Source organism: Xenopus laevis, chromosome 1S (genome assembly GCF_017654675.1).
Source record: "Xenopus laevis strain J_2021 chromosome 1S, Xenopus_laevis_v10.1, whole genome shotgun sequence".
Lineage (NCBI taxonomy): Eukaryota > Metazoa > Chordata > Amphibia > Anura > Pipidae > Xenopus > Xenopus laevis.
Genome location: NC_054372.1, coordinates 72017375 through 72043997, shown reverse-complemented (window position 1 = coordinate 72043997; position 26623 = coordinate 72017375). Strand labels below are relative to the sequence as shown.

At 36.2% G+C, this 26623-nt stretch overlaps 1 protein-coding gene across 1 annotated transcript in view; it reads right to left on the bottom strand.

The window, feature by feature from the left end:
- Nucleotides 1-26623, bottom strand: part of LOC108706776 (dynein heavy chain 6, axonemal) — a 149341-nt gene that overhangs the window by 64943 nt on the left and 57775 nt on the right. The window contains exons 36-48 of the mRNA XM_018243466.2: nt 26176-26358; nt 25655-25798; nt 25021-25242; nt 24253-24400; nt 20789-20946; nt 19073-19204; nt 17013-17184; nt 15659-15805; nt 15076-15149; nt 12469-12623; nt 9303-9534; nt 6796-6948; nt 5992-6132 (exon numbers count right to left, since the gene is read on the bottom strand). Of these exons, the coding sequence (XP_018098955.1) occupies nt 5992-6132; nt 6796-6948; nt 9303-9534; nt 12469-12623; nt 15076-15149; nt 15659-15805; nt 17013-17184; nt 19073-19204; nt 20789-20946; nt 24253-24400; nt 25021-25242; nt 25655-25798; nt 26176-26358 (2061 nt within the window). The remainder of the gene's footprint in view (nt 1-5991; nt 6133-6795; nt 6949-9302; nt 9535-12468; nt 12624-15075; nt 15150-15658; nt 15806-17012; nt 17185-19072; nt 19205-20788; nt 20947-24252; nt 24401-25020; nt 25243-25654; nt 25799-26175; nt 26359-26623) is intronic.

Here is a 26623-nt window from a genome sequence, read left to right as displayed (position 1 = left end):
TCGCGTTGTAGCAGCATTTTAGATCTAAATGCTGCTACAACGCGAAGCATTTTGGATCAAGAAACTGAACACTTTAGCACCAGCAGGGCTGAATGAGTATTGCTCTCTTCTGTGTTTTTTGCAACAAAGATAGGGGTTACACTGTTACTCTTTTTTGTTACAAGTGCAATATATCCTGTGCGGGAGTAAAAAGTCTGCGATTTAGTTATTATGTATATAATGACAATTTTGTATTGATCTTGTTTCTTTCTTTTCATGTGGTTCAGGTGGTGACAGGTTTAACCCCTGAGAGGGGGCGGAACTACGCATCACATGTCCCAAGGGGCGATACGGGGTTGGGTGAGTGCTAATTGGTTTTACTTATTTATGGACAATATGTTTTATGGTGTGTTAATGGTCTTGATAAAGGTCTCAGGAACAGACCGAAACGTTGACCTATACATTTTTTAACCTATATTTAATAAAATGAACTTTTAAACTAAACAAAAGTTCCCAGTGTGCACCTCATTTTTTCGGATTTTTGGATGCAGCAATGGACGGTAGCACCTGGGTCACTCGCGTGGAGTAGTGGAGTGCTGAACGATTTGGACTATATCTGAATAAGTGTCTATTGCAAGACAGTAAGTTTAAGCACCCCTACCAACTTTGGAACGACAGCACGAGTCGGCCTGTTTTTCTTGAACACTCTCAAGACCTTTTAGAGCTCCAGAATGGAAGATTTTATAGATCGAGCATTTTTGTCGAATGACTATGCCGAGACTTGGCATATTTCAGAGGCAGACGCAGACCGGGTGCTTTGGCACCAAACACATACAGAATTATCATGCACTGTGAATGAAAAGGATATAGCAATCGAATGGGAGAGGTTGAAACGGCGTGAAGTGGATTTAGACCTCCACGGGATGTTTCTATCGGATTATTATAGAGCAAGGCGGATCCCACGTGGATTCCGTATCCGCAACGTACCGACTATTGGCAGATCTAATCCAGAGTTCTGCAAGAAATGGATTGGGGTGTTGAATAAATGTTCCTTGGACTTAATGATCCTGGTGATTGAAGAAGTATCTACCGAGATAGTAAAGACACGTAAGTCCTTGTCTGCACATGAAACGGAACATGTATCCATGTTCAGCGGGGAAGAAGTTAATGCTGCACTCACCAAAGCACGCACAGCAATTGACGGCTACAAACAGGAATTATTGCGATTTAAGAAAGAAAAATTACGTCGGGTCAATGAGGACTACTCTAACTGCCGTGTTTACAGATGGCTAAGCGGGGAGCGAGACCAGCCACAAAGACAGGGGCGCTTTAGACGAGCTCCGAGATACAAACTTACAAAGCCTTTAAATACCGTCGACAGCAGTTCGGGTGATTCAGAGGGAGACGAGCGGCCCATGGAGGTAAGCGGCACTGTCAGTGGAATGACGGAGACGCCGGCAAACAGCGCACATGTCCCTGGACCATCGTCTGCGGTGCCTTTTTTGGAGGAGCGCCATCCTGTAAGCGACAAACCGCCGATAAGCCAAGGGCGCACAAGAAGTTCCCAACGCGGCGGGGGCAGAAGAGGAAAGGGATACAGACTGTAGAAGTGCCGATTTTCAACTTGTCCCACCATTCACTGACAGAGGCAGAGGTGAGCATATTACGTAAGGGGTTGTCTTTTGTCCCCACTTGTCACTTTAATTCTTTGGATTGGGACATTGATTTCTTTAAATTATGTAGGGGCTTGTGCCTTAAAGAACACTTTAAAGATTCGCATGAACAGACCCAGGATGTGTCTAAACTTCGTCTGAAAAGTTCCTTTACTCCTCCACTTATACACCCCACCATTAAACTTTTTAAACAAGCAGTTGAGCGGGACATTATGACTAATTTTCCTTTGGAATCTTCAAGACATAATATTACACAGATGGAAAGAGCGGCCATTAAATCGCTGCAGGATGACACGAATTTGGTTATACGCCCGGCTGACAAGGGAGGAGGCATAGTACTTTTGAATTATTCTGACTATAGAAAAGAAATAATGGGTCAATCATCAGACGTAAATGTGTATAGAGGATTGCCAAGGGACCCTATTGTTGGCTTCAAATCCCAAATTGATGCAGTGATTGATAAAGCATTTGATGATCAAATTATTACTATAACGTTAAGAGATTATTTGAAGCAAGACTTTCCCATTTGTCCAATCCTCTATACTTTGCCTAAAGTGCATAAAGATATGAAAAATCCGCCTGGGCGCCCTATAGTGTCCAGTAGGGGCTCTCTGCTTCACCCTATCTGTATATATCTAGACACTATACTTCAACCTGTAGTACAAAGCACCCCTACTTATTTGAGAGATACTCCACACCTGTTAGAAAGTTTAAGATCTTTAAAAATTCCGAAGGAACAAAAATGCTTGTTGGCCAGTCTGGACGTAGTCAGCTTGTATACATGTATCCCACATGATGTGGGGGTTGAGGCAGTCAAACGCTCATTGGAAGCGCTCGATTCATATGGAGGACCCCCTATTGCATTTATATTGGAACTGCTAACACTGTCTTTAACAATGAATTATTTTCGTTTCGAAAATAATTATTTTCTACAGGTTTCAGGGACGGCGATGGGGGCAGCCATGGCACCCTCATACGCTAACCTGTTTATGCACCAGTTTGAACAGACTGCAATCATACCTCAATATGGCAGCAAGATACTTTTCTTCCGTCGTTACATCGACGATATCCTTATCGTCTGGTGTGGGACGGAGGAAGAGTTCCACTGGATGGTCAGTGATTTGAATACACTTGAGAGCCCTGTTAAATTTACTTATGAAATTCACACTGATTGTATACATTTTTTGGATGTGGAACTTTTGAAGAAAGATGAACATATTGATTTTACTTTGTACCGTAAAAAGACGGACAAAAATGTACTACTCCACTATAACAGCTGCCATCCGAAGTCCATGATTAAATCACTACCCATTTCACAGTTCTGTAGAGTTTTAAGGAATAACTCAAATGAATCAGTGGCAGAGAATCAGCTACTCGAGATGTGGGATAGATTTAAGGAACGAGGCTATCCAGATTATGTGCTTCAAAGGGCATTAGAATCAGCTAGACATCGGGTGACAGTTCCCTATTGTGATACTAAAAAGTCCCACTTTGTCTATAGCACTAAATTCACCTCAGGGTCCAATTTGACGAATAGGACTATTAGAAATCATTGGGCCATTATCCAGGCTGATGATGCTCTGAGTAAGGTGGTTCCAAAGAACATTATGAACTGTTACCAGAGAGGCACAAATCTGAGAGACCTTCTTGTTAAAAGTGATCCAGTAAAATGTTATCAAACACGCCAAGTTACATGGTTGAGTAACAACAAACCAGGTTGTTTTAAGTGCCCTTGCTGTACCTCATGTAGATTTATGACACCAGGCAGCAGCTTCCTACATCCACAAACAGGCAAACGATTTGCAATAAGACATCACATTACATGTACCACAACCCATGTGGTCTACATGATCACGTGTCCATGTGGGTTATCATATGTAGGCAAAACCGACCAAACCCTACGCCTGCGAATGGATGGTCATCGTTCTGCAATAAGCACAGCATTTCGAGATGGCCATACAAATAAACCGGTGGCTAACCATTTTCTTGAGGTTGGTCATAGGGTACCTACCTTCAGATATATAGCGATTGACCATATCCCCCCTCCCAGGAGAGGGGGTGATAGATCTAAAATGCTGCTACAACGCGAAGCATTTTGGATCAAGAAACTGAACACTTTAGCACCAGCAGGGCTGAATGAGTATTGCTCTCTTCTGTGTTTTTTGCAACAAAGATAGGGGTTACACTGTTACTCTTTTTTGTTACAAGTGCAATATATCCTGTGCGGGAGTAAAAAGTCTGCGATTTAGTTATTATGTATATAATGACAATTTTGTATTGATCTTGTTTCTTTCTTTTCATGTGGTTCAGGTGGTGACAGGTTTAACCCCTGAGAGGGGGCGGAACTACGCATCACATGTCCCAAGGGGCGATACGGGGTTGGGTGAGTGCTAATTGGTTTTACTTATTTATGGACAATATGTTTTATGGTGTGTTAATGGTCTTGATAAAGGTCTCAGGAACAGACCGAAACGTTGACCTATACATTTTTTAACCTATATTTAATAAAATGAACTTTTAAACTAAACAAAAGTTCCCAGTGTGCACCTCATTTTTTCGGATTTTTATATATATATATATATATATATATATATATATATATATATATATATATATATATATACAATAAAATTCTGAACACAATCCACATGTGCTGTGTTACATTACATACCACACTGAACTTTAGTCTGTGACTGTTACTGAGAACATACTGCTTAGCTCAAATTATGCAAACAACATGTTCTCCCTGTTTGTTTGAATTTTGCCGCACAAAAACACTGTTGTGCAACATCTAACACAGATATAGAAATTAGGTCATATGGTTAAAAAAATATAATTATTGCAATGTAAGTTCCAGGGTTTTAGGTAACCAAAATTCTTAAAAGCAGTCTGGAAACTGTAGCTAAAGTTTTTCTTTAATTTCCTTTCATGCCTTTAAGCCACAATCATAGTAATCGCTTTCACTTTCCATTCTGCGCTTCCTAGACATAATTGCACGCTTTACATTCCCCTTTTATACTCATTGGGGGTCATTTATAAAGTTCATGCAGCGCATATTTATTCACCAATGGTTGTATTGCCATGTTTTTTCCTGAATGCTAAAATATTGTACTGCTGTGCCTGTTTTTCTGTGAACTCACATTGTGCATAAACTTTTGCAAATGAGATGGGTGTTTTCATGAGTGCGAAAATAACGTTGACAATAACTTAATCTGTTTTGTGAATATGTTCTCCACCATCACAGTCAAGACATAATTCAAACACTTATAGTGTGCACATAAATATTCGTAATTGCGATATTTTTGCCATTTTTAAAAACCTCTTATGGACATTCACAATGCAGAAAAAAATCGCAATTAAAATTGCACATTAGATACACCACTCTTATACAGCTTTATAAATATTACCAATGAGTCCCAATTTCTCTAATAGTATAGTCTGTGTATGGGCATGGAAATCAGATTCTCCATTCTGGTACTTATGCAAGACTTTGAGATGATGCAAAGCTTTCCTTCATAACAGTGTTCACAGTGTAATTATTTATTATTATTTGGAAGAGGATTTGTAATCATGTCTTGAGTAGAGACTAGAGTAGCCCAACTACAGGCCATCTTTGCAATTAGGACAAATTAGTATAGTGCATATAGTATACTATAAAGTGGTTTTCTGATCAGCACAGTCAAAGCCATGGGAGTTTTTTTCACTAGAGAACTAATTATGGGCAGATGTATTCATCCTTATCCATCCATGTTTAGTTAACTGATGGATAAAAAATACAGAGTTTGTGCGTTTGGGTTTTTTTTCCTGTGAGCAGGTTCTTGACAAAAGTTTAAAAGTTGCTTGTGGAAAAGTATAATTTGGTAAAAAGCCAGAGCAATTAATTGCAATTAATTGTGTAGGAAATCAGCGTGAGTTAATATAAAACCCAGTCAATGACTTTTAAACTATAAGGTATTGCATGCAAATGGAACATTTTAGAGTAAGGCTCAATTTGTTTATAGCAGAATAGTCTATTGCAATTGAGGGGCCATTCTTTAAACAATAGTATTGATTGAGCAAAATGCCAAATAACAAAACTGCTCTGCAATTTGAGAATTTATTATCACAGTCCTGATTATGTTCTTTGGCCAAATGTTGACATTGTTAAACAGTGTGAACACCATGATGATCTCACTGATAAGTTAATAATTGATGATGTCAGATTTTCTTTTTTGGCATAGCACATAGCACAAAATTTTCAGGAAAGCATCTCAAACTTATGGTGTGATAAATTGAACATTAAAAATATACCTGTCATGAAATTGTGCAATCCAGCACTGAATGTTGTAGATGTACTTACCTGCACAAACCAGTCAATGGTACAGCAATTTACAAGAGATGGAAACATACGACATCTTGCTCTAAATGCCTCTCCAACTGGACTCATGCACAGCACTATATGCAACTTTTGACGTACACGACTGATAAAATACTGAAATACCTAATGAGAATTAAAAAAAATTGCTGAAATTCAAAATTAAGTTGTCATATTAACCATACAAAAGTTTTTGCAGTGATACAATGCACCCACCTTCACACACATACACCTAGAAATATGCTACTGAAAGAAACTATGTGAGAAGATACACAGAGGCCTTTATGGAGCTATTAATTAAGGTGGGAATAAGACCTCCTTAAACATTGTGCTGATTTGTTACATGTTAATATATTACTAAATAATGGGGTTTATCCTTTGCTGTCAGGCTATCCTTCACTTTACCCTTTCTACAAAAAAATATTGATATAAGGATATTTGGATATAATATCAATGACTCTTTACAGCAATGATGATCATTTTGATCTATTTCTTTTAAAAAAAAATAAGTCATAATGTTTAGGAATTGTCCTCTCTACAATACATTGATACATATTCTATTTTAATAAATGCAAATGTGTGTACATATATACATCTTTCTTATTCTAAGTAAATATATAATATGCACAATAAATAAGTACATAACAGTATTTCATTGATTAAATTTAGTACTGAACTGTGACAATTTTGTGGAAAGAATAAAAAATGTACAAGGGTTATCCTAACTCACTTATATTACCTGGTCCATAAATAAATATACAGTATATTAGATTTACGATAAACACATACCTCATCCCTGTTTCCTTCTGGTATACCAGCCTCCTTTGCTTTGGGCCTTGTTGCAGCCAATACATACTCCAATTCATCTTTCTCAAACAGGTTGGGCACCTCTCCCGAGTTCAGCATGTTGTTTATGTCTTCCAAGAACTCTTCCACAACAATCTATTAGCAAGAGAAATGAATGTAGTAATTTCTAAATCAATGAAAACTGCTTATTGTTGCTGAATAATTTGAGCAATTTAACTTTTTTTTTAGTTTTTTGCAAACAGACTTCTCAAAGATGAACTAAAGGTAACTAAAGTTGTTCCTGTACCTAAGCACATTGGACAAATCTATATAAGTAATTTTAATAATCAAAAAATGTAAGGGCTTTCTTTGTTATTTTGTAAACCTGTTTTTCTTGACAGTGACATCTGGGAGTGGAGGAATGATGTCACCCGGCAAGATGAATGATGAAGATGAATGATGTTACAAGGCAGAGAGATGCCATAAAGGATGGTGCAGTGACATGGTAAACTGGGGGACCTTATTTAGCAAAGTCTAAATAGGGACTTCTCCCATTGCAGGGATGCACCTTGTCAAAGAAATAGTGTTGATCCTCCGTTAAGAGTACAGACAACCATTTTAAAGCTATAGGTGTCTTTTTAAAGCAGTACATGAAGGCGTGTGGAGCTAATTGTCATCAGACTTCTACGGTTTTCACCCTTGAGTATTCTACTACAATTATGACAATTGTGACCAGATCTTTTTTTCAAGGAAATGTAGGATTTGGTTTTCACACTGAAACCACTATTCTGATGTGAATCACTCTTGTTCTATTAAAGGTTCTAAAAAAAAGTTTTACAGCCCTGTGGGAATGGTGGTGAGCATGAACAAAACATTTGTAACATTTTTAGTTAAAAAAATATTTAAGCTTTTGTAGCGCTATAGTAAATTGAGTGCACCTTACTCTACTATGGGCTTCACTCCTAGTACATATGCTCCGGATGAGACCTTAAATCTTAGGGAGTGAGCCTTCGCATCGAGGTGGAAGCAGAGTGTAGTGCAACTGTAACAGTAATCAGGGTGCAAAGAATTGGGCGCCAGTGGTTCTTATAACTTAACCAAATAACAGATTTATTGAGCACAGTATACAATCCTCAGTGGAGTGTACATAGATCAGAACATTGCAGGTTCATACAATACATTGAATAGGCAGTACTCACAACACCTTTGGTCAGTATAATTCTCCTCACAGATAGGAACAATACATGCAGCTTTGAGGAGGTACACCCAGCTTTCAGCCTTTTCCCTAAGTGGAACCTGAGGGGAATCTATCTACCCTAGGTCTGTACACTTAGTCCCTACTTCTGGGCAATGAGTACCCTGGGATCTTAATCCCACTACAATCCTCGTAGGAGCCTCAGACTGCTCAGCTAAATAAACTGACTGACTATATCACTCCTAGAGTGATCTATAAGGGTGAGTATCCTATTCTTACTAGACCTGACCTGTCTAGGTTCCACTCGAGTTCTGCCTCCTGCACAGGCTAGAGCCAGCACAAGATGGACCCTGAAAGTATGGCTTCAGAACCTTTTATACTCTAGCACAGTGCCATCTGCTGGTCACTGTGAGCATTAGCAAGAGTTAACAGTACCCCTCCCAACTGTATTTTAGGACACAATTAGGTGTCCATAACATGGAGGAACTGCCTGACAATAATACTAGGGGTGGCTATTCTACACATCCCTACATTTTTTTTAAAAAAAAACTTTTGACAGGATTTGTTGACCCATGTGCCTAAAAACAAAAATGTCTTAGGCAAATAAGAATGGCATTAATTCTGGAGTCAGCAAAGACAAAGGGGCAAATTTTCTAAGGTTCGAGTAAAGTACAAAAAGTTTGAATTTCTAAGTAATTTTTTGGATACTTTGACCATTGAATAGGATACTAAGACTTCGAATTTACTTCGACTTCGATTCGAAGTAAAAATCGTTCGAATATTCGACCATTCGATAATCGAAGTACTGTCTCTTTAAAAAAACTTTGATTGCCAAATTGCTATGTTAGCCTATGGGGACCTTCTACAAACTTTTTCTAAGTCTTTACACATCGAATAAAAATCCTTCGATCGTACGCTAAAATCGTTGGTATCATTCGATTTTTATTCGATCGTGGGATTGCCAAATTCTGTGAGAAAACTTTGAATTCGATATTCGAATTCAAAGTTTTTCAATTCGATGGCCTTGATAAATCTGCCCCAAAGTGTCAGGTGGGTTTGTCTTCTTGCCATGCATTAACTGGAAGCTAAACAGACATTATTTGAGTTAAGGATTGACAATGATGGACATACTGTATGCCTCTTTTTCAGCTTTAGCTGTTAGGTTACTACCTAATAGATGCTGCAGTATGTGTCTATAGTGACATTTTCTAGTTTGCCAGCTACAGAATAGAATGACAGGGTAGCAAAGTGGAGTTGCCTAATAAAAGTTTAATTTCCACACATGTACAGTAGATGTTTGTAGGGTTTGGCTTACCTGTGTGTCAGTAAAGAGGAAAACCATATTTTTATCCTCAACTCCAGCCATTTTGTAGAGTTTCCTTAGATCCTCGTGAAAGGTGTCATAATTGTACCCACGACTAAGCTCGATCTGGAAGCATTTATATCCACATATATGAGCTGCTAGTCGAGTTAGAGATTGTTTGCCTGTTCCACCAACACCAACTAGTAGGGCATTTCCTCTTTCCTGTCGGATCATCCGTGCAATCCTGTGAATTGACATATGAGTAATTACAGAAAAAGGTGAAAATGGGGCACTCCATTAAGTTCTAAAATTTAGAACCACACATTTTTATAGTAGTAAAATTAAACTTTAGAAATGTGGAGGCTAATTTATTAAAAGATGAATTTTATAGTGGATTTAGAGGTTTTTGAAACCATGACTAAACTCACAAACTCTAAAACCACGAATGCCATTGCATTTATTAAAAGATCCGTATAAAAATGCAAAAATGCTAAATTACAGTACATTGCAGTAACAACATTTTAGCCCTACAATAACATATATATTGCCCTACCTTATTAGAGAAGCTCCTATCCACTATTCCACAACTGTTTTTCATAGGAAAAAAGGCTCCTATTTCTCAAATTTCATCCAAAACAGTATCCATAGACAGACAGGAGGTGGGCTGAAGGGCTCCAAACTCATTGGTTGATGTGCAAGGCAATGGACACGTGTTTTCTATGTTTCTTCCAGCACAATAAAAGTCATGGTGAAGTTCTAGCATAGCTTTATTATTCCACTGCTATCAACCACTAGGGATGTAGCGAACTGTTCGCCGGCGAACTAGTTCGCGCGAACTTCGACTGTTCGCGTCCGCCGAATGTCCGCGAACGTCGCGCGGCGTTCGCCAATATGAGTTCGCGTTCGATTCGAACAAAAATCGTTCGACCATTCGACCATTCGATTCCTTCGACCGCTAAAATCGAAGGATTTTCGTTCGAATCGAACGATCGAAGCCATTCGATTGAATGAAATCATTCGATAGAACGATTAAAATCCTTCGATCGTTCGAATCGAACGATTTTGCGGGTGTTCGAAGTTCGCGAACTGTTCGCATTTTTTGCTGGTGTTCGCGAACGGCGTTCGCGAACACATAAACGGCAGTTCGCTACATCCCTATCAACCACCCCATCTCCATAGTGGACGAGCCGACCGATATCCAAGTCTTCTGCCAGTATCGGTCAGCTCGTCTCCCACCACACACACACTGATTATCCTTACGAAAATGTGTTTCATACTATATTATCAGTGCATCTGTGGCCACCTTAAGTCTCCAGAGCACAGTCTGGTAGATTATGAGATCCCAAATGTAAATAAATATTTGACGATCCTCATAACTCGCATTTGTATAGTGGCCAAACTAATTGTGGAAATTCCACTGTTACCTACTCAACAATACAAAATGAATTTGATTCTATTTCAAAAAATATTGGACCTGTGAGTGCATAATATTGTACCGTGTGACACAAGCCACGGGCTCCTTTCTAGTTAATTGGTTTATATGTGATGTAGGGATGACTGTACTGCCTTAAAGGGGTTGTTCACCTTCAAACAACTAGTTGTTATCAGATAGATCACCAGAAATAACGACTTTTTCCAATGACTTTCTATTTTCTATGTGTCACGGTTTTTCTAATATTGAAGTATAAAGTGTCATTTCTCTCCTTCTGAAGCAGCTCTGGGAGGGGGGGTCGCCGATCCTGTAAACTGTTCTAAATTGATACATTTAGTTGATACATTTCTTATCTTTGTCCCTGCTGAGCAGAATCTCTGGGTTTCATTACAGGCAGCTGTTAGAATTGATACAATTGTTGCTAATACTCCAGAGATGCTGCTGAGAAATGTATCAACTAAATGTTGCAAAATTGTAACAGTTCAGAATCTGCACCTGGATTACTGAGCTGTCAGACTCAAACACCAGAGACAGGAACATTCAACTTTAAACTTAGATTTTGGAAAAAACGTAAAAAATAAATAGTGGAAAGTAATTGGAAAAAGTCATTATTTCTAGGGAACAATCTAAAAACAACTAAATTGAAAAAAGTGTTTGGAAGGTGAACAACCCCTTTAAGGACTATAACAGAAGTCAATAAAGTTTTAACTTCCACACCTAGACTACAATAATTGCCCTGCCGTACATTAACCTTTGTACCAGGACTGGAGGAAGCACCATTTGTTCCAGTTTTTGTATTAACCTTTATGTTTTTGGTTTAAAGCTAGGGATTCAAGAACAAAACTGAACTGAGTGAATGTACTTGTAATTAATGTCTTGTAATCTGAAGTGCTAACATGAGACCATGAAGGTCTGGGGAACAGTGAGAGAAAAAAGGGATCAGACTCCTCCCTCCCCTTGCCTATCCTGTTTTTCCCTTTCAGAAAATTGGATAAAAGACAACAAAACTGTTACCAACTTTTTTTTTGTTGATATAACAATCACTTTAATGTCTATAATATTGCTGTATCTTCAGAAAACTTTAATTTCATTTTTTTTAAAAGAATTTTGTAGACTATATTGTGCTTTGATGATATACATATATCTATACTATATGTCACCTATTAAAGGCAGGCAGTGTGGATTACAGCACTATATTAAATGCTGAAAGTGTATTTATATTCAGAAAGAAATTTGCACTACAAACACACAAAACAGTGTTTTCATTAAAGTAATTATAATAAGTAAAATTGTTTTAAGCTACACTATAGAAGATTTTCTGAAGCAGATCAGTGCAGGGCAACACTACATTAGATTATAATTATGTTAAAACACAAATTTTTTGGTGCTTCTATATTTGGAGATATTTTGTTGTATTATATAGCCACATATGATTCAGCAGAGAGCAGCCCTATGCAACATAATGTCCAAAGTACACTCCAGCTTTCTCTGATATGTGTATGTGGTTGTAGAGATGTCTACTTTATATGCACAAATCATACCATGGTATAACTGGAATGTGACGAAACAAACAACTCCCTCTGTTATATAGAGCTGAGGAATTTCCATGTAGCCCCTTACGATAATACTAGAATGTTGTTTGAGCCCATATGTATCCTTTGAATGTATTGGTTGATTTCCAAATAAGAGATTCCATACCAAATAATATTTATAAACGGATTTGGGAAAAATCATTGTTTTATGTACCTGGACACATGCTCAACTGCATCTTGGAAAAATACCAGCTTTACATCTTTAGCATTAGTCAAATTGTAGTCATCTAGGTAATCCTGTAAAACTGACTTAATTTTCTCCATATCAGTTAGATCTTCATAAATTTTATCAGCTTTATCAACTCCAACCTACATATATGAAATTAAGAACAAATTTAAAATATGCAGAATATTCAAATATTAAGATAGAAATGTGATGCCAATTTAAAAGACTGCTTCAAGCATGCTAATACTTAAGGAACAATAGTGCAAAACTGAAAATTATTTACATCTATTTATTATATGTGTTTTAGTGATGTGCAGGCCGGCCTGATACCCGCTGGACCCGTGGGTGGGTCGGGTTCTGGCTTCCAATTTTATAGCCGAGTCTATAAAAGGAACCCGGAAGTGCTTGGGCGGGCATGGGTGAAGGGAGGGTGCTGGTCGGGTTTTACCCATCCCGCACATCACTAATGTGTTTGTAAATGTGGTCTGGCAGCAACAGCCATATTTTTTATTATTAAGACATATTTTATCATAATGAAATTAAATCAAAATATAGCATATGACTAAAAGTATTCAGACGCCCCTTTTAAAAATCACATCCTCATTTAAATAATCTTCAAAATTAACATCAGCACAAATCTATGAGCCATGATTTTTTTTTTTAATGAGCAAGCAGTCATACACATTTGGAATTCTAAAGGATGAATCTGAATTTGGCAGATGCCATGTTTTTCAGGGTTTGGATCCCTGATACCAGTAAAAGCAAACTTTCAGTGTACAATTACATTTTTGACAACTGGTACTTCCAACTTTGGAATTCTAAGGGGGGCGATTCACTAAATTCAAGTGAAGGATTTGAAGTAAAAAAAACTTCGAATTTCAAAGTATTTTTTGGGCTACTTCGACCATCGAATGGGCTACTTCGACCTTCGACTACGACTACGACTTTGAATCGAAGGATTCGAACTAAAAATCTTCGACTATTCGACCATTCGATAGTCGAAGTACTGTCTCTTTAAAAAAAACTTCGACCCCCTACTTCGGCAGCTAAAAGCTACCGAAGTCAATGTTAGCCTATGGGGAAGGTCCCCATAGGCTTTCCTAAGTTTTTTTGATCGAAGGATATTCCTTCGATCGTTCGATTCGAAGGATTTAATCGTTCGATCGAAGGAATATTCCTTCGATCGTACGATCGCTGTATTTGCGCTAAATCCTTCGACTTCGATATTCGAAGTCGAAGGATTTTAATTCCTAGTCGAATATCGAGGGTTAATTAATCCTCGATATTCGACCCATAGTGAATCAGCCCCTAAATGTAAGTTAGACTTAATCACCAAACATCAGTGCCCAACCTTACTAAAGCTCCTGTAACTGAAAGAAAAAAATGACAAGCTACATTGTTTCAACAGTGGAACATCTTCCCAAAAGAGTTATGATGATTATACCAGTTAGGCTAGGGCCACACGGCGCGATTTTGCCGCGATTCTGCGCTGGGCGAGTTGCGAGTTACGAGTCGCTGCGGTTTTTAAGCCGAAATAGCTTTGTTAACTTTGGCGCTGGCGTCAATGCAAATCGCGGCGAAATCGCTGCGCTAATTCACACGCGGCGATTCTTTTTCTACTGTCGCCCGGAAACGCCCAGCGAGGCAACTTCGGGCGACAATAGAAAACGAATCGCCGCGTGTGAATTAGCGCAGCGATTTGCATTGACGCCAGCGCCAAAGTTAACAAAGCTATTTCGGCTTAAAAACCGCAGCGACTCGCAACTCGCAACTCGCCCAGCGCAGAATCGCGGCAAAATCGCGCCGTGTGGCCCTAGCCTTAAGGAAGAACCAATTTCATTCCAGTAACTTTAGTTACAGAATGAAATATTCAGGGAAGTGTCTTGATCTGGCCTACAAAGTTGTAGGCCAAAAACTAGGTCAGTTTATAACATGGTTATATGTGTAAGAAAACATGGTCATAACAATTAACTATAATTACCTGTACTATATTTACAAGGGTATTCAAGAATTCATCACCATCATTGAAACCTCCCTTAAACTGTAAAAGAACCCAAAGTGCTTTAATCTACACGGCCATACTATGGGGCCGATTTATCAAGGGTCGAATTTCAAGTTGACTCGAAATAAACTCCCATAAACTCGAAATTTGAAAAATCGAAATGTATTAAAAAAAAGCAAATCTTTTGAATTTTGAATTCAATTGAATTCAATTCGAGTTTTTTCACAAAAAAAAATTTAAAAAGTCCACCAATTGACTCCAAGTTGATTGTAGGAGGTCCCCCATAGGCTAAAATACCAATTTGGCAGGTTTTAAATGCCAAATAGTCGAAGGGACAGTATATGACAAATTTTGCTTTTTTTTTTTTAACTCAAATCAAATTTGGACTATTAACTAGTCGAATTACACTAAAATAAACTTGAAATTCGAATTTAAAAATTCGAATTTTCAGTTCAAATCTTGATAAATCTGTCCCTACGTGTATGCAATTGCAAGTGCTATAATAACATGAATGATGATAGATTCTCTCTGATTTCTATTGTTTTGTCAAAAAAAGCATTCATTACATACAGTACATATATACATAAATTTACCTTCATAAAATCTCCAAAAATGATTGGTTTGGTAACAAAGTAGTCTGGATCAATCTGAACAGCAAAATGCTTACCTGCAGTCAAAAAATATTAGTTACATGCAATTAACAATATATTTAAAAATGTGTGGGGTACTAGAAAAAAGCATGCTCTGTAGCTTGTGTTTATAATAGTACAGTGGAAGTTGATTGCAATTCTTAGAATATATGTCTTACATAAAACTCAATATTTTGTTTTCCCTAAGCCTCTCAAGTAGACATTCCAACTTTAATAAATGATGCAAGAGAATTGTCCAATGGGAATCATCCCTACTAGTGCTATGTCAGTGCTCTCATTGTTATCCAGCATACTGAGATTACCACAACCAGAGTTGCAGAAAAATACTGGTAATTGCTGATATTATCTTTAAAAAACTACACATAGAGATTGGACGAACTGGGTTTTCGAATAAAACGCTACCAATAAATGATTACAAATAATATTTTTTCACTTTTCTTTACATTGTTGTATAAAATATGTTGAAAAACAATTGAATAATCTCTTTTTATGAAATCATATCATATTCAGGTTATGTTTAACTTACTGGCCATTTCTGATAACATTTCATGAAAATACTGCTTGTCTTCATTGTTAATTAGACGATCATGGAAAATTCTTTGACACTCGTGGCAAAATAATCTGAAAATCTGAGTCTGGTCTCGCACTGATCCTGGATCACATTGAAGTATACCTTTTAAAAAAATGGTTATGTATATTTAAATATTTGCCACAAAATAATCAAGAATCCTTTAAGAGATGCATTTATTTTCCCTGTAATTATTACATGGTGAGTGAATGGAAATATGACTGATCTCATCATGGACTAGCTGGCTTTATAAACTCTTAAACAAAGCAAGAAACACATGTATTGTACTCTTATCCTTAATTGCTTAGAATATATTAAACAATACTGTACTAGTTTGATTTAAAGGACCAAGTACAGTACCTCTCTTGGTTGACCACTTTTTTTTTCATCTGAAGAGGCCTAAATTAGGGTAACCAAATTGCATTAAATTCGGGGATATGTTTGGACAATGCAGCTAGAAGGGGGCACCATTTGCAATTGAATTAAATACAATCAATGCAGTTGTGCAACATGCTTTTATTAGCGGTGTTGCTGAATTATTGTAAACTAACACTAAGGTGGCAATTTATTACACTACACTAATTACACTAATATTATATAAGACATATAATACAACAAAACAGACATTATAGTCGTTGTCATGCCAAAATCGACTGTTGTTATTGTGCGCATTACATTGTACAATAGGGGGCAGATATACATAGGGTTGAAAATCGAGGGTTAACTACCGAATGTAAATCATTCGACTTCGAATTTACCGCAAATAGTTAGATCGAAAGATCAAATCCATCGATCGAACGATTTTTCTTCCACCAAAAAACCATTAGAAAGCCTATGGGGACCTTCCCCATAGTCTAACATTGCACCTCGGTAGGTTTTAGGTGGCGAAGTAGGGGGTCGAAGTTTTTTTTAAAGAGACAGTACTTCCATTATCGAATGGTCGAATATTCAAACGATTTTTAGTTCGAATCGTTTGATTCGAAGTCGAAGGATGAAGGTTGAAGTAGCCAATTCGATGGTCGAAGTAGCCAAATAAATTATTTGAAATTTAAAGTTTTTTTTCTTCTATTCCTTCACTCGAGCTAAGTAAATGGGCCCCTAGGTGTTATGTAATATTTTCTAAATCTGAGAATCTATACTAAGGGGCAGATTATACAGTTATAATACAGATAATACACTTCTAAATCGTATAGGAATGAATAGAAAGTGGGTGAGTTTTTCTGTGGTGAGCTCTAATCTCATATTTTGATAAATATACTCAAAAGCCCTTTTATTTTGGCACTTACTATATCTGTAGAGGAAACAGTTTTACCTTGAACACACTTTGACAAGTCACGTAAATTAAATACATAGTGGGATTTTGCAGGAGTTGGAAGAAGGTCAATGCTCATTCTGTTGTAAATTTCTACTGCTGCATCAACTATATTTGTTGCAGCCTGCATGACGGCTTGAGGAAAATCTGCCAGAAACCCATTAAGGATTGACTAGAGAAAACAATCAAAAAATATATGAACACATAAACAAAAAAAAAAAGATAAATATAATTTTGTCAGTGGTGGATTAATGCACAAGCTCTCCTAGGTTATAGCTTGGTGTCCATTGTGATCAATGGCCCATCTAGTTTTCTTTCAATTATTATTTCTATTTTTTTTCTTTTAATATTTGTTTTTATTTGCACTGCTAGGTCCAGTCGAGCACACCTGCTGAGAGTAGAAGGCAGGTAAGGTACGTGTGTGTGCCTGGATGCATGCAGATCCAGTGACATCCAGTGACAGAAGTGGGGCACTGAATCCAACCTGATGTAGAGAGCTCGGGCGTATGCGTTCCTGGATCTGCACGCATCTGGACCCAGCAGTTGCCTAGAAGGGGGCTTGTGGATGTAGCCTAGGGGCCCCACATCTCATTAATTCACCACTGATTTTTGGTATGTGAAAATCAGAATGAATGTTAAGGCATGATATAACATATACAGTAAAAATACATATATATATCTTCCATATACAGTATAACTGCAGCATTTCAAGCACGTGTGTATTCATAAAATGCTCAAACAGAAGCACGGTCCTTTGTCAAAATGCAAGAAAATATTTTTATGAATTTGAAATACTGACAATTAATATATACTTTAGATTGTTTATCTTTATGAACATTTTCAGAAGTAAATGTGGTAACACAGTGAATGAGATAAAAACGCACAATATTTTCTTTAAGATTAAATGGGGTATAAACCCCCAAGATAACATTTGCCTAATGAAAGAAACGTAATTGTAAGCAACTTTCTATTACACAGTACAGTGAATAATTTGTAAATGATTTTTCAAATATTTGTAAAAGCAGTTGCAATTGTAGAATCTGATTCTCTCTCTTGAAACAATGTAGCAGAAGTTAGCATTGCAATATTCTTCAATGGTCTTTTATTCAGCCATCTTCTGCTGTACAGTTTCAAAAGTCTTACCTACCAGACAATGTATCTATTATACATTGAATAATTTGTAAATGATTTTTCAATTATTTGTAAACGTAATTGCAATTGAATGCAGTATTTTCTGTTGCTTTCTACATTCCTGTCTCTTGAAACAATGTAGCAGAAGTAACCCTTGCAGTATTCCTCAAGTGTCTTTTATTCAGCTGGGTTCTACTGTACTGTTTCAAAAGGCAGATCTACCAGGCAAAGAATAAAAGAGGAAGGCAGCTACTAATTTCAGTAGCAATTATATTGACAAATAACTTTAAAACCATTGGAAATGTATTACTAGTAATGTATTGTAATGTATTACTAGCACAGCATATTGCTTGGTGTTTCATTTACAAATAATTCATAATGGAACCTAAGATTCTTAGGGTAAAAGTTTTTGCCCTATCTTGGCAAATGAAAAAAGTATAATGGTTAAAGCATCTGCAATCATCTAATAGCTTCAGCAGTGTTTATTTTCCATCTGTCAGCTTTTAAAGTATAAAATAAATATTAACAATGAGCAGTTCAAGAGTGTCCATCTGGTTCCAGGTAGACAGAGATAGGAAGAGACAATTGAGGCATTATAGCTTACTTCTCAGTAGATGTTCACATTAGTGAGCAATCAATAATTATATTTCTCTTATTTTTACTCTAATTTAATAAGATTTTATTTATTGGTCTTTTTTTTTATTTGTTATATGTAATTTTATTTTGTAGTAATTCAAGAAAAAATGGAAGTCAAGTCAGAAGGCAACATTTTAAATTCACATTTTTTCCACTGCAAAATATGTACGGCTGCTAAATACTGAACTTATCCTGCAAGATTTTGTCATTTGGGAAAAAATAAATAAGTAAAAACTGCCAGATCTTAGAGTGCATAATCCTGGCATCAGTTGTATTCCTTCCGAAGCACTGACCTGAAAAATTTGTTTAAGGCTGTGCTCTGAGGGTGTTGGCAGGCATAACATACTGAAGTGCCTTATAAATCGTGGAGTTACTGGATTGCGACCTCCGCCTGGAGGGGCACAAGCAGCTGCAATTGTTACATCCTGGGGGAGACAGAAACATCAAGCACAACTTGGTTAAACAGAACAATGGCATATTAAGCTACTCTGCCCAAACTCTGCATTAACTACTAATGCAGCTGTTTCAAATTAAACAAATTCCCATACTAAATTCAAGCTAAACTGATATATTATCAAGCATTTAGGAAACAACAATGCATATTTATAAGGTACATTTTTAATTTTACAAGTTAATAAGCTGAATGCATAAATTTGGTTAATTCCTTCAAATATTATACAGTGAACTCTCCTAAAATAACTTTTGATGTTTGAATAGTCCCAACATTTCCCAATCATTGTTAGTAAGAGGGAGAAGGTTACATATACAGATAAAGGTGTTATTATCCAAAACAATGTTAGAAAAGCATTAAGGGTGGTATTTACTAAAACATACTCCCAAACCCAAATCCCCTTAATTAATCAGGGACATTGGTGCAGGAAAAAGTCACTACAAAATCGTGTGTCAAATCGGAACTTTTTCAATTTGATGCTCGAATCGTTGTTGTCCAAAAAACTCGACTTTTTCAGATTATCGAGCGAAAAACAGCATGCAAACCGCAAAGATCATGAAGAAACATCTTCAAATTGTTAACGGGATATCTGCCGTTGACTTTTACATGACTTTGAGGTTTTAGCTGGAGTATTTTCAGATTCAAATTTTAGTAGCTTTGGAGCTTAATAACTTTTCCAACGTTCAAAAGTGCCTCTAGTACTGGGGTGATTTGGTAATGTATATCAGCCATCTGTAATATGTTAATTGGTAAAGAAATAAAACTCACATGTACTTTCTGGGGGAAAAGTATGTTCTCTGTGCAGATGAAAAATAGGCAACAAGTACTTCATTAAGTACTTAAATTAAAAAAGACTTTAAAGTGCAAGCATGATGAATGTAAAACTTTGTGTTTATTATCTTTAATGCAAATCACAAAAATCAATTAATGTTAACTTTGTTGAATATGTACTCCTGCATCTCTTGTTTTTTGGCTCCAAATGAATATTTTGCCTTTACATAAGGGTTATAAGACATGACATATCCTATGAGCTAATGAAAACGGGATGTAAGCACCAAGGATCTAACATGTTGCTATTTTGAGTCTGTGTAAAGTGGGTGGATCACATAAGAAACCCGGTTCAGCACCATTAATTGAATCAATCTGGCATTATAGAGTAGCCCAACCTATTTCAACTGACCATACATGTAAAGATAAAATCTCATGAAACAAAATTTTAGTGCTTTTTTTCAAGACGTGTTTACTAGCCAGATGATCCAATATTTACAGTATTTGAACATTGTCAGTTGTGCAGATTTTGACATATCAATCAGTGCATAATGCAGTGGCAGACAAGGAAGCAAAGAGGAGCTACAGATCCTCTTCACTTTCTGCTGTTTTGATCATTTGGTCTGTCAAGGAATTGTGGGGAAAAATATGAAAAACTATATGTATTCTCAGCTAATTATTCACCACAATTACTGGTTTCATATCACAACTGCAGCTATCAGTTCTAAATTATATAGTTATCATTGTTATGGAATTGTATGTTAACACTGTAGAAGCTGAGAAACGGTACCTGTATTTCTTTCCAAAACATTTTTTCTCTGTCATAAAATCCACCAAAATCTTGATACTGACGAAGCAGCTCGATGGGGGGTTGTGAACCATATCGATCTAATTTTGGCATGTTTAAATCATCAACAAATATGATAACTCGTTTGTTACCTGGAGCACCTGCATAACACAGCACAAGCAATAGTGTCAATATGTTCTCTTACTATGAAATAAAAGAGAGTAAGACAAATAGTTCATACTTATTACAAACAGCTCATAAATAGATAAATACATTTTGATGAAGTATTTATCTTTATTGATAAATGTGTGAGTTTGTAAAAAGGAACAGTAACTCCAAAGAAAAAAGTGTTTTAAAGTAATTAAAATGTACTGTTGTCCTGTATTGGTAAAAGTTGTGTGTTTACTTCAGAAAAACTAATTATTTTATTTGATTAGGCTGCTGTATAGCCATGGGGACAGTCATTTAAGCTGAAAAATGAGAAAAGGCACAGGCTACTTTGCAGATAACAGATAAGCTCTGTAACAAAATACAGTGGTATTAAACAGAGTGCATCTGTTATCTACTGTCAATCCTGTGCTTGAATGGCTGCCACTATGGCCACACAACACCATGGGGCAGATTTACATAGGGTCGAATATGGAGGGTTAATTAACCCTCCATATTCGACTGCCGAATGTAAATCCTTCTACTTGAATATCAAAGTTGAAGGATTTAGCGATATTCCTACGATCAAACAATCGAAGGAATAATTGTTCGATCGAAGGATTAAATCCTTCGAATCGAGCGATTCGAAGGTTTTTAATCCATCGATTGAAGGATTTTCCTTCGATCAGAAAATTGTTAGGAAGCCTATGGGGATCTTCCCCATAGGCTAACATTAGCCATATTCGACCATTCGAAATTCAAAGTATTTTTTTTTCTATTCCTTCACTCGAGTAAATGGGCCCCCTTCTTTATATAAACTATAGTAGTCTTTCTGACGCCAACCCACCAGTTTTACTAGTGCAGCACAGCACTATGTTATATTTCTTTATATTTCTTACTTTAAAACACATTTTTTGGTTATACTGTTTCTTTAAACACTCTATTGTCAGGAAAAACTTCTAACTAAAATTCAGAGATTTCTCACATTGCCTTGTATACTTCTGTGGTTCTCCTTCTTTACAGGTTTCTTAATAATATAACATACAGACATGGTGGCAGTTTGAGTTTTGACTATAAGACAGATCACTACTATGTTGTTTTAATGGTACATGTAGTCAAAACCAGCAGTGCAGAGAATTGGACAAACAATGCTGCTTTGAATAGCTATTGCTTTAGCATAAAAAGTTAAAACCATTGGCAATTTTATAGTAAAATAAATGTTTTTTTAAATTACATTAACTTTCATTTCAACTATTTTTATTTTGCTTTACAATTAATTTAAACACTGAGGGCTTCTTCATAGGCTGTAATGATCAGCTGTGTCGGGTGACTAGCTAAACAAGCAGAGGCTGGAAAATAATTCAGCATGTGTACATCTGATACTTGTCATCAAAAGTCTGTCTGTTACTGCTTAAAAATGTACCCCCGGAGCTAAACATTTTTTTGCAATACTCAATTCAACAGACCAAATATAATGACTGCCAGACAGGCTCAAACAATCCCACTGTTATATTTCTAAAAGTTGAACATGCATGCAGTAAAATGGTTAGCGTGTTTTTGTCAAGATTAGGTCCCTAGGCTGATCTGTTGAAGTGCTACTCAAATTCTTGTCTAATAATGGCCCCCTTCAAAGCACAGTGTAGTACAGCAGCCACAAGAAAACAGCATTGGCTGTACTTTTCTTAGAACGTTTACATTATTCTTCAAATAAATAAATCAGATGTCACAGAGAATAGCATGTTATAACAGATGACACTCCCTTATTGTACTATTCTTGGAAAAGTATAATGTAAATAAAAATCGCAAGAATTTTCTATATTTACAGGATTCAAAACGATTGTATAATTTTTGATATTTAAGGGTAATATCACTGGCACTGGCAATTGTGTTGTATATCTCTCTGCAGATAAACAAATGTCATTATGTATACATTTATAAATTAATTAAATTCAATATATAATGTCCCAGAATTACTTTTTTGTTAAAAATATTTACTATTTAATTTAATATTTAATAATATTTCCTTGCATTCTCAGTTTTTATTAGACTCTCTAGCAAGTCAAGAAAACACACAAATGTGTCATAAGTAATTTAAAAGATGTGTTTTAGTGCCATCTTGTGGACAAATAGATTATAATCTATTTCATGACCCAAAATTGTAAATTCTATCTGAACATTTGTACTAAAAAGTTACTTATTTGCAGCCAATGTAATTTAATCTCTCAATTGGTCATTTTTATCAAAGGGTGAAAACGGAGAGCTGGAGAGTTTCTTCTTATGAACAGTGAACTCTTTGAGAAATATGCCCCAATACCTCCGTCATGATTACACGTAAAAACACACATATTCTTGGTATTGGCATCTTGGTATTGACAACTTGGCATTGACAGATTAAAAATGCAAATTTTTGCATACCAAGATTTAAGTTATGATTTTTTTTTTTGCTTCTTTTCCCCAATGTTTTTTTTACCAAAAGAATTCAGGAGTCAAAAGTTGAAGACCCATAGAAATTAAGGGGCACATATGCAAAAAATGCACTCCACCTCCTCAACAATTCTTAAAAGTTCTTGAGAATTGTCAAGTTCTTTCACGCTTCAATTGGAACCGTGCACAATGGGACAAAAGATATGTTGGGTGTCTTTATTATAAGTGCTATGCAAAATGAGAAAAATACCGGAATTTTGATAATTCTGTTCACTAATTATCTACCTATCTAATATAAAAATACTTCAAATATGAAGGACATTTTATATCCCTGATTGCCCTATCTTAAAGGTGTGGTTCACCTTTGAGTTCACTTTTAGTATGTTATAGAATGGCCAATTCTAAGCTACTTTCAATTGGTCTTTATAATTATTTTTTTATAGTTTTTGAATTATTTGCCTTCTTCTATTAAATCTTTCCTGCTTTCAAATGGGGTCACTGACCATATCTAAAAACAAATGCTCTGTAAGGCTACAAATTGTTAATTCTACTTTTTATTACCCATTTTTGTATTCATTGTCTCTCCTACTCATATTTCAGATTCTTATTCAAATCAATACATGGTTGCTAGGGTAATTTGGACCCTAGCAACCAGACTAATGACATTGCAAACTGGAGAGATGCTGAATAAAAAGCTAAATAACTCAAAAAACACAAATAATAAAAAATGAAATCCAATTGCAAATTGTCTCAGAATTTCACTCTCTACGACATACTAAAAGTTAATTTAAAGGTGAACAACCCCTTTAAGAAATAGAAAAACATATATTTTTCTGATTGAAACAAGCCTTGTTCATAGCACTCATGTTAATTAAGTTATTACTTATATGTATTACCTAAAATAGTTTTTCTTTTCTTTTCAAGTTTAGACTCAATTATTTCTTGAGTACGGGAAGAAGAAGTCTGAGCTGAAAAGTTGATGTAGACAGGAACATAGCCAGCTTCTTCTTGAATTCTGTTCAGCAATCCTCGAGCTACCACAGACTTAAATATGATAAAACATTAAAAGGAAAATCTATATAAATTTTAAAGTGTGCAAAGTTCTTGTAAAGCAGACTTTCATTTAGAAAAAAAAATCAATAAAAAGACGAGAATGCAGTTTGACCTTCAGCTAAAGCCAAGTGTGCATGGCACGTACGGCAGGTTATCCATAGGAATGCATATAGGGAAAAAAACTGATTATTGGGGGTCATTTACATCTGCAAGTGCAGTGAGCACAGTGCAATGTTGAGAGAATAGCCATGATTTTGGTCATATTGCTGTGTCTTTTCCCAAAATTCCAGCATTGTTACCATCTCTAGAGGGCATTACACTTGGTGCAATTGCATTTAATGCATCAAAAGTAATGTATTTACTCATGCACTTTGATGTCCAAGTCCATTTGGTGTCATTTACAGTGTCCGTCATAAGAAACACTCGTGCATCCAATTATTTTGGCATAAATGCACTGCACCTATTGTAGCAGGGTGCAATGGTAACCTGGAGCTAGCATCTGTTCAGAGGTAGCTGCTGGGAAACTTGGGCATGATTAACTACGCTTGTGGTCATAAACTATCCCTTATGGCTGTCAGAACAGTAATGTTGTTAAGCAAAAGAAAATATACCTTTCCAACTCCAGTGATTCCAGTAAACAGCACTGAGTGCCTTACAGCCAGCAGCTTTTCCATCAGGTATCCATAGCGCACTGTATCAGCTGTGGGAACCAGCATTTCAAAAAATGGCACAGTGTTGCTGTATTTGAATGATGGGATTATTCGCTCCCAGGGATCCAAGCGTTTAGTGTCATAATCCATGTAAACACTCCACAAGTCACCAGAGCTTGGAAGCTGTAAAATGTTTATGCAAAGTCTACAATGCGTTTTTCATTTTATCCACATATGGTATTCATCCAAAATGGTATGGTACATCAAAAATAGAATTACATTTGCAACACAAAGAAGCAAACCTTAATCCAACTCAAACACCTGTGGGTGGATTAGGACACCAATATGAGCAAGGCCTGATTGCCCAACTTCTTTTAAATATGGAAAAAATGAGAGCAAAGAACACCAACAATGTTCTAACATGCAGTATTGTTAAAGCCTTCCCAGAAGAGTAGCGGTTGTAAACAGCAAAGAAAAGACTAACTGTATATTAAAACATTTGATTTTGTAATACTAAGTAAATGGACCTTATTTTGTATTCCAAATCAATGTATTTTTCACTCATCTACAAACACAAACATTCCTATTCTCCTACCTTAGCTTCTGGGTTATCTTCAAATTGCTGTCTTACAAATGTGTCAAATGAATCCCAATAGTTTTCTGTTAGGTTTCCTCCCACAGACCAAAGGTAGCAGAAAACAAAAGTCTGGCAAACAATGGTGTTTAATCTGGAAAGATCCTGAACATAAAGTGGATAGAAAAAGTTACTTCTTCAATACAGTTATCAACTAATGTTCCAAAAACATGTTATTTGTATCATTAGCTGAGAATAATGTAAATACAGTGTTAAAGCTGTAATTATTAATGTGATAATGCCTTTAAGAGTGGCTTGGAGGATTTCTTGGATAGACATAATATCAAAGGCTATTGTGATACTAAATTCTATAGTTAGTATAGGTATGGGTATGTATAATTTATGTGAAAGTATGGAGGGGTGTGTGTATGGATGCTGGGTTTTCATTTGGAGGGGTTGAACTTGATGGACTTTGTCTTTTTTCAACCCGATTTAACTATGTAACTATATAATATTACTATATAATATTGATTGGACATTACCATTTGTAAATCAGGTCCTCCTTTTCCAAGCAACAATGATTCCAATAAGCAGCAAAGAGTAGTTACTTTACTGATATCCACTTGAGAAATTGCTTGAGCACATTTCTTTGCAACAAACTTAAGCCCATCTTCTACATAGCGATCAAACAAAGCCAGTATATATTCTTTGAGGTTATCAGTCATCTGTTAACACAAAAGATACATTGTTATAAGTATTTACATTTATGCCTGATATTGTGACTCTATATATTGTATAATTTTTTATATAATACATTACACTACTACTTATTTTGTGTCCTGAAACAAATATAACATGGGATTTCATGCAGAGCGAAACAAAAGACGGTTTCATTGAAGGTTTTTAATTTGGGTATGAAGGCAACCATTCAACCAAGATTATGAGGTTTCTGTTATTTGCATTTCATCTGTAAAGGAAACTTTATAGCAA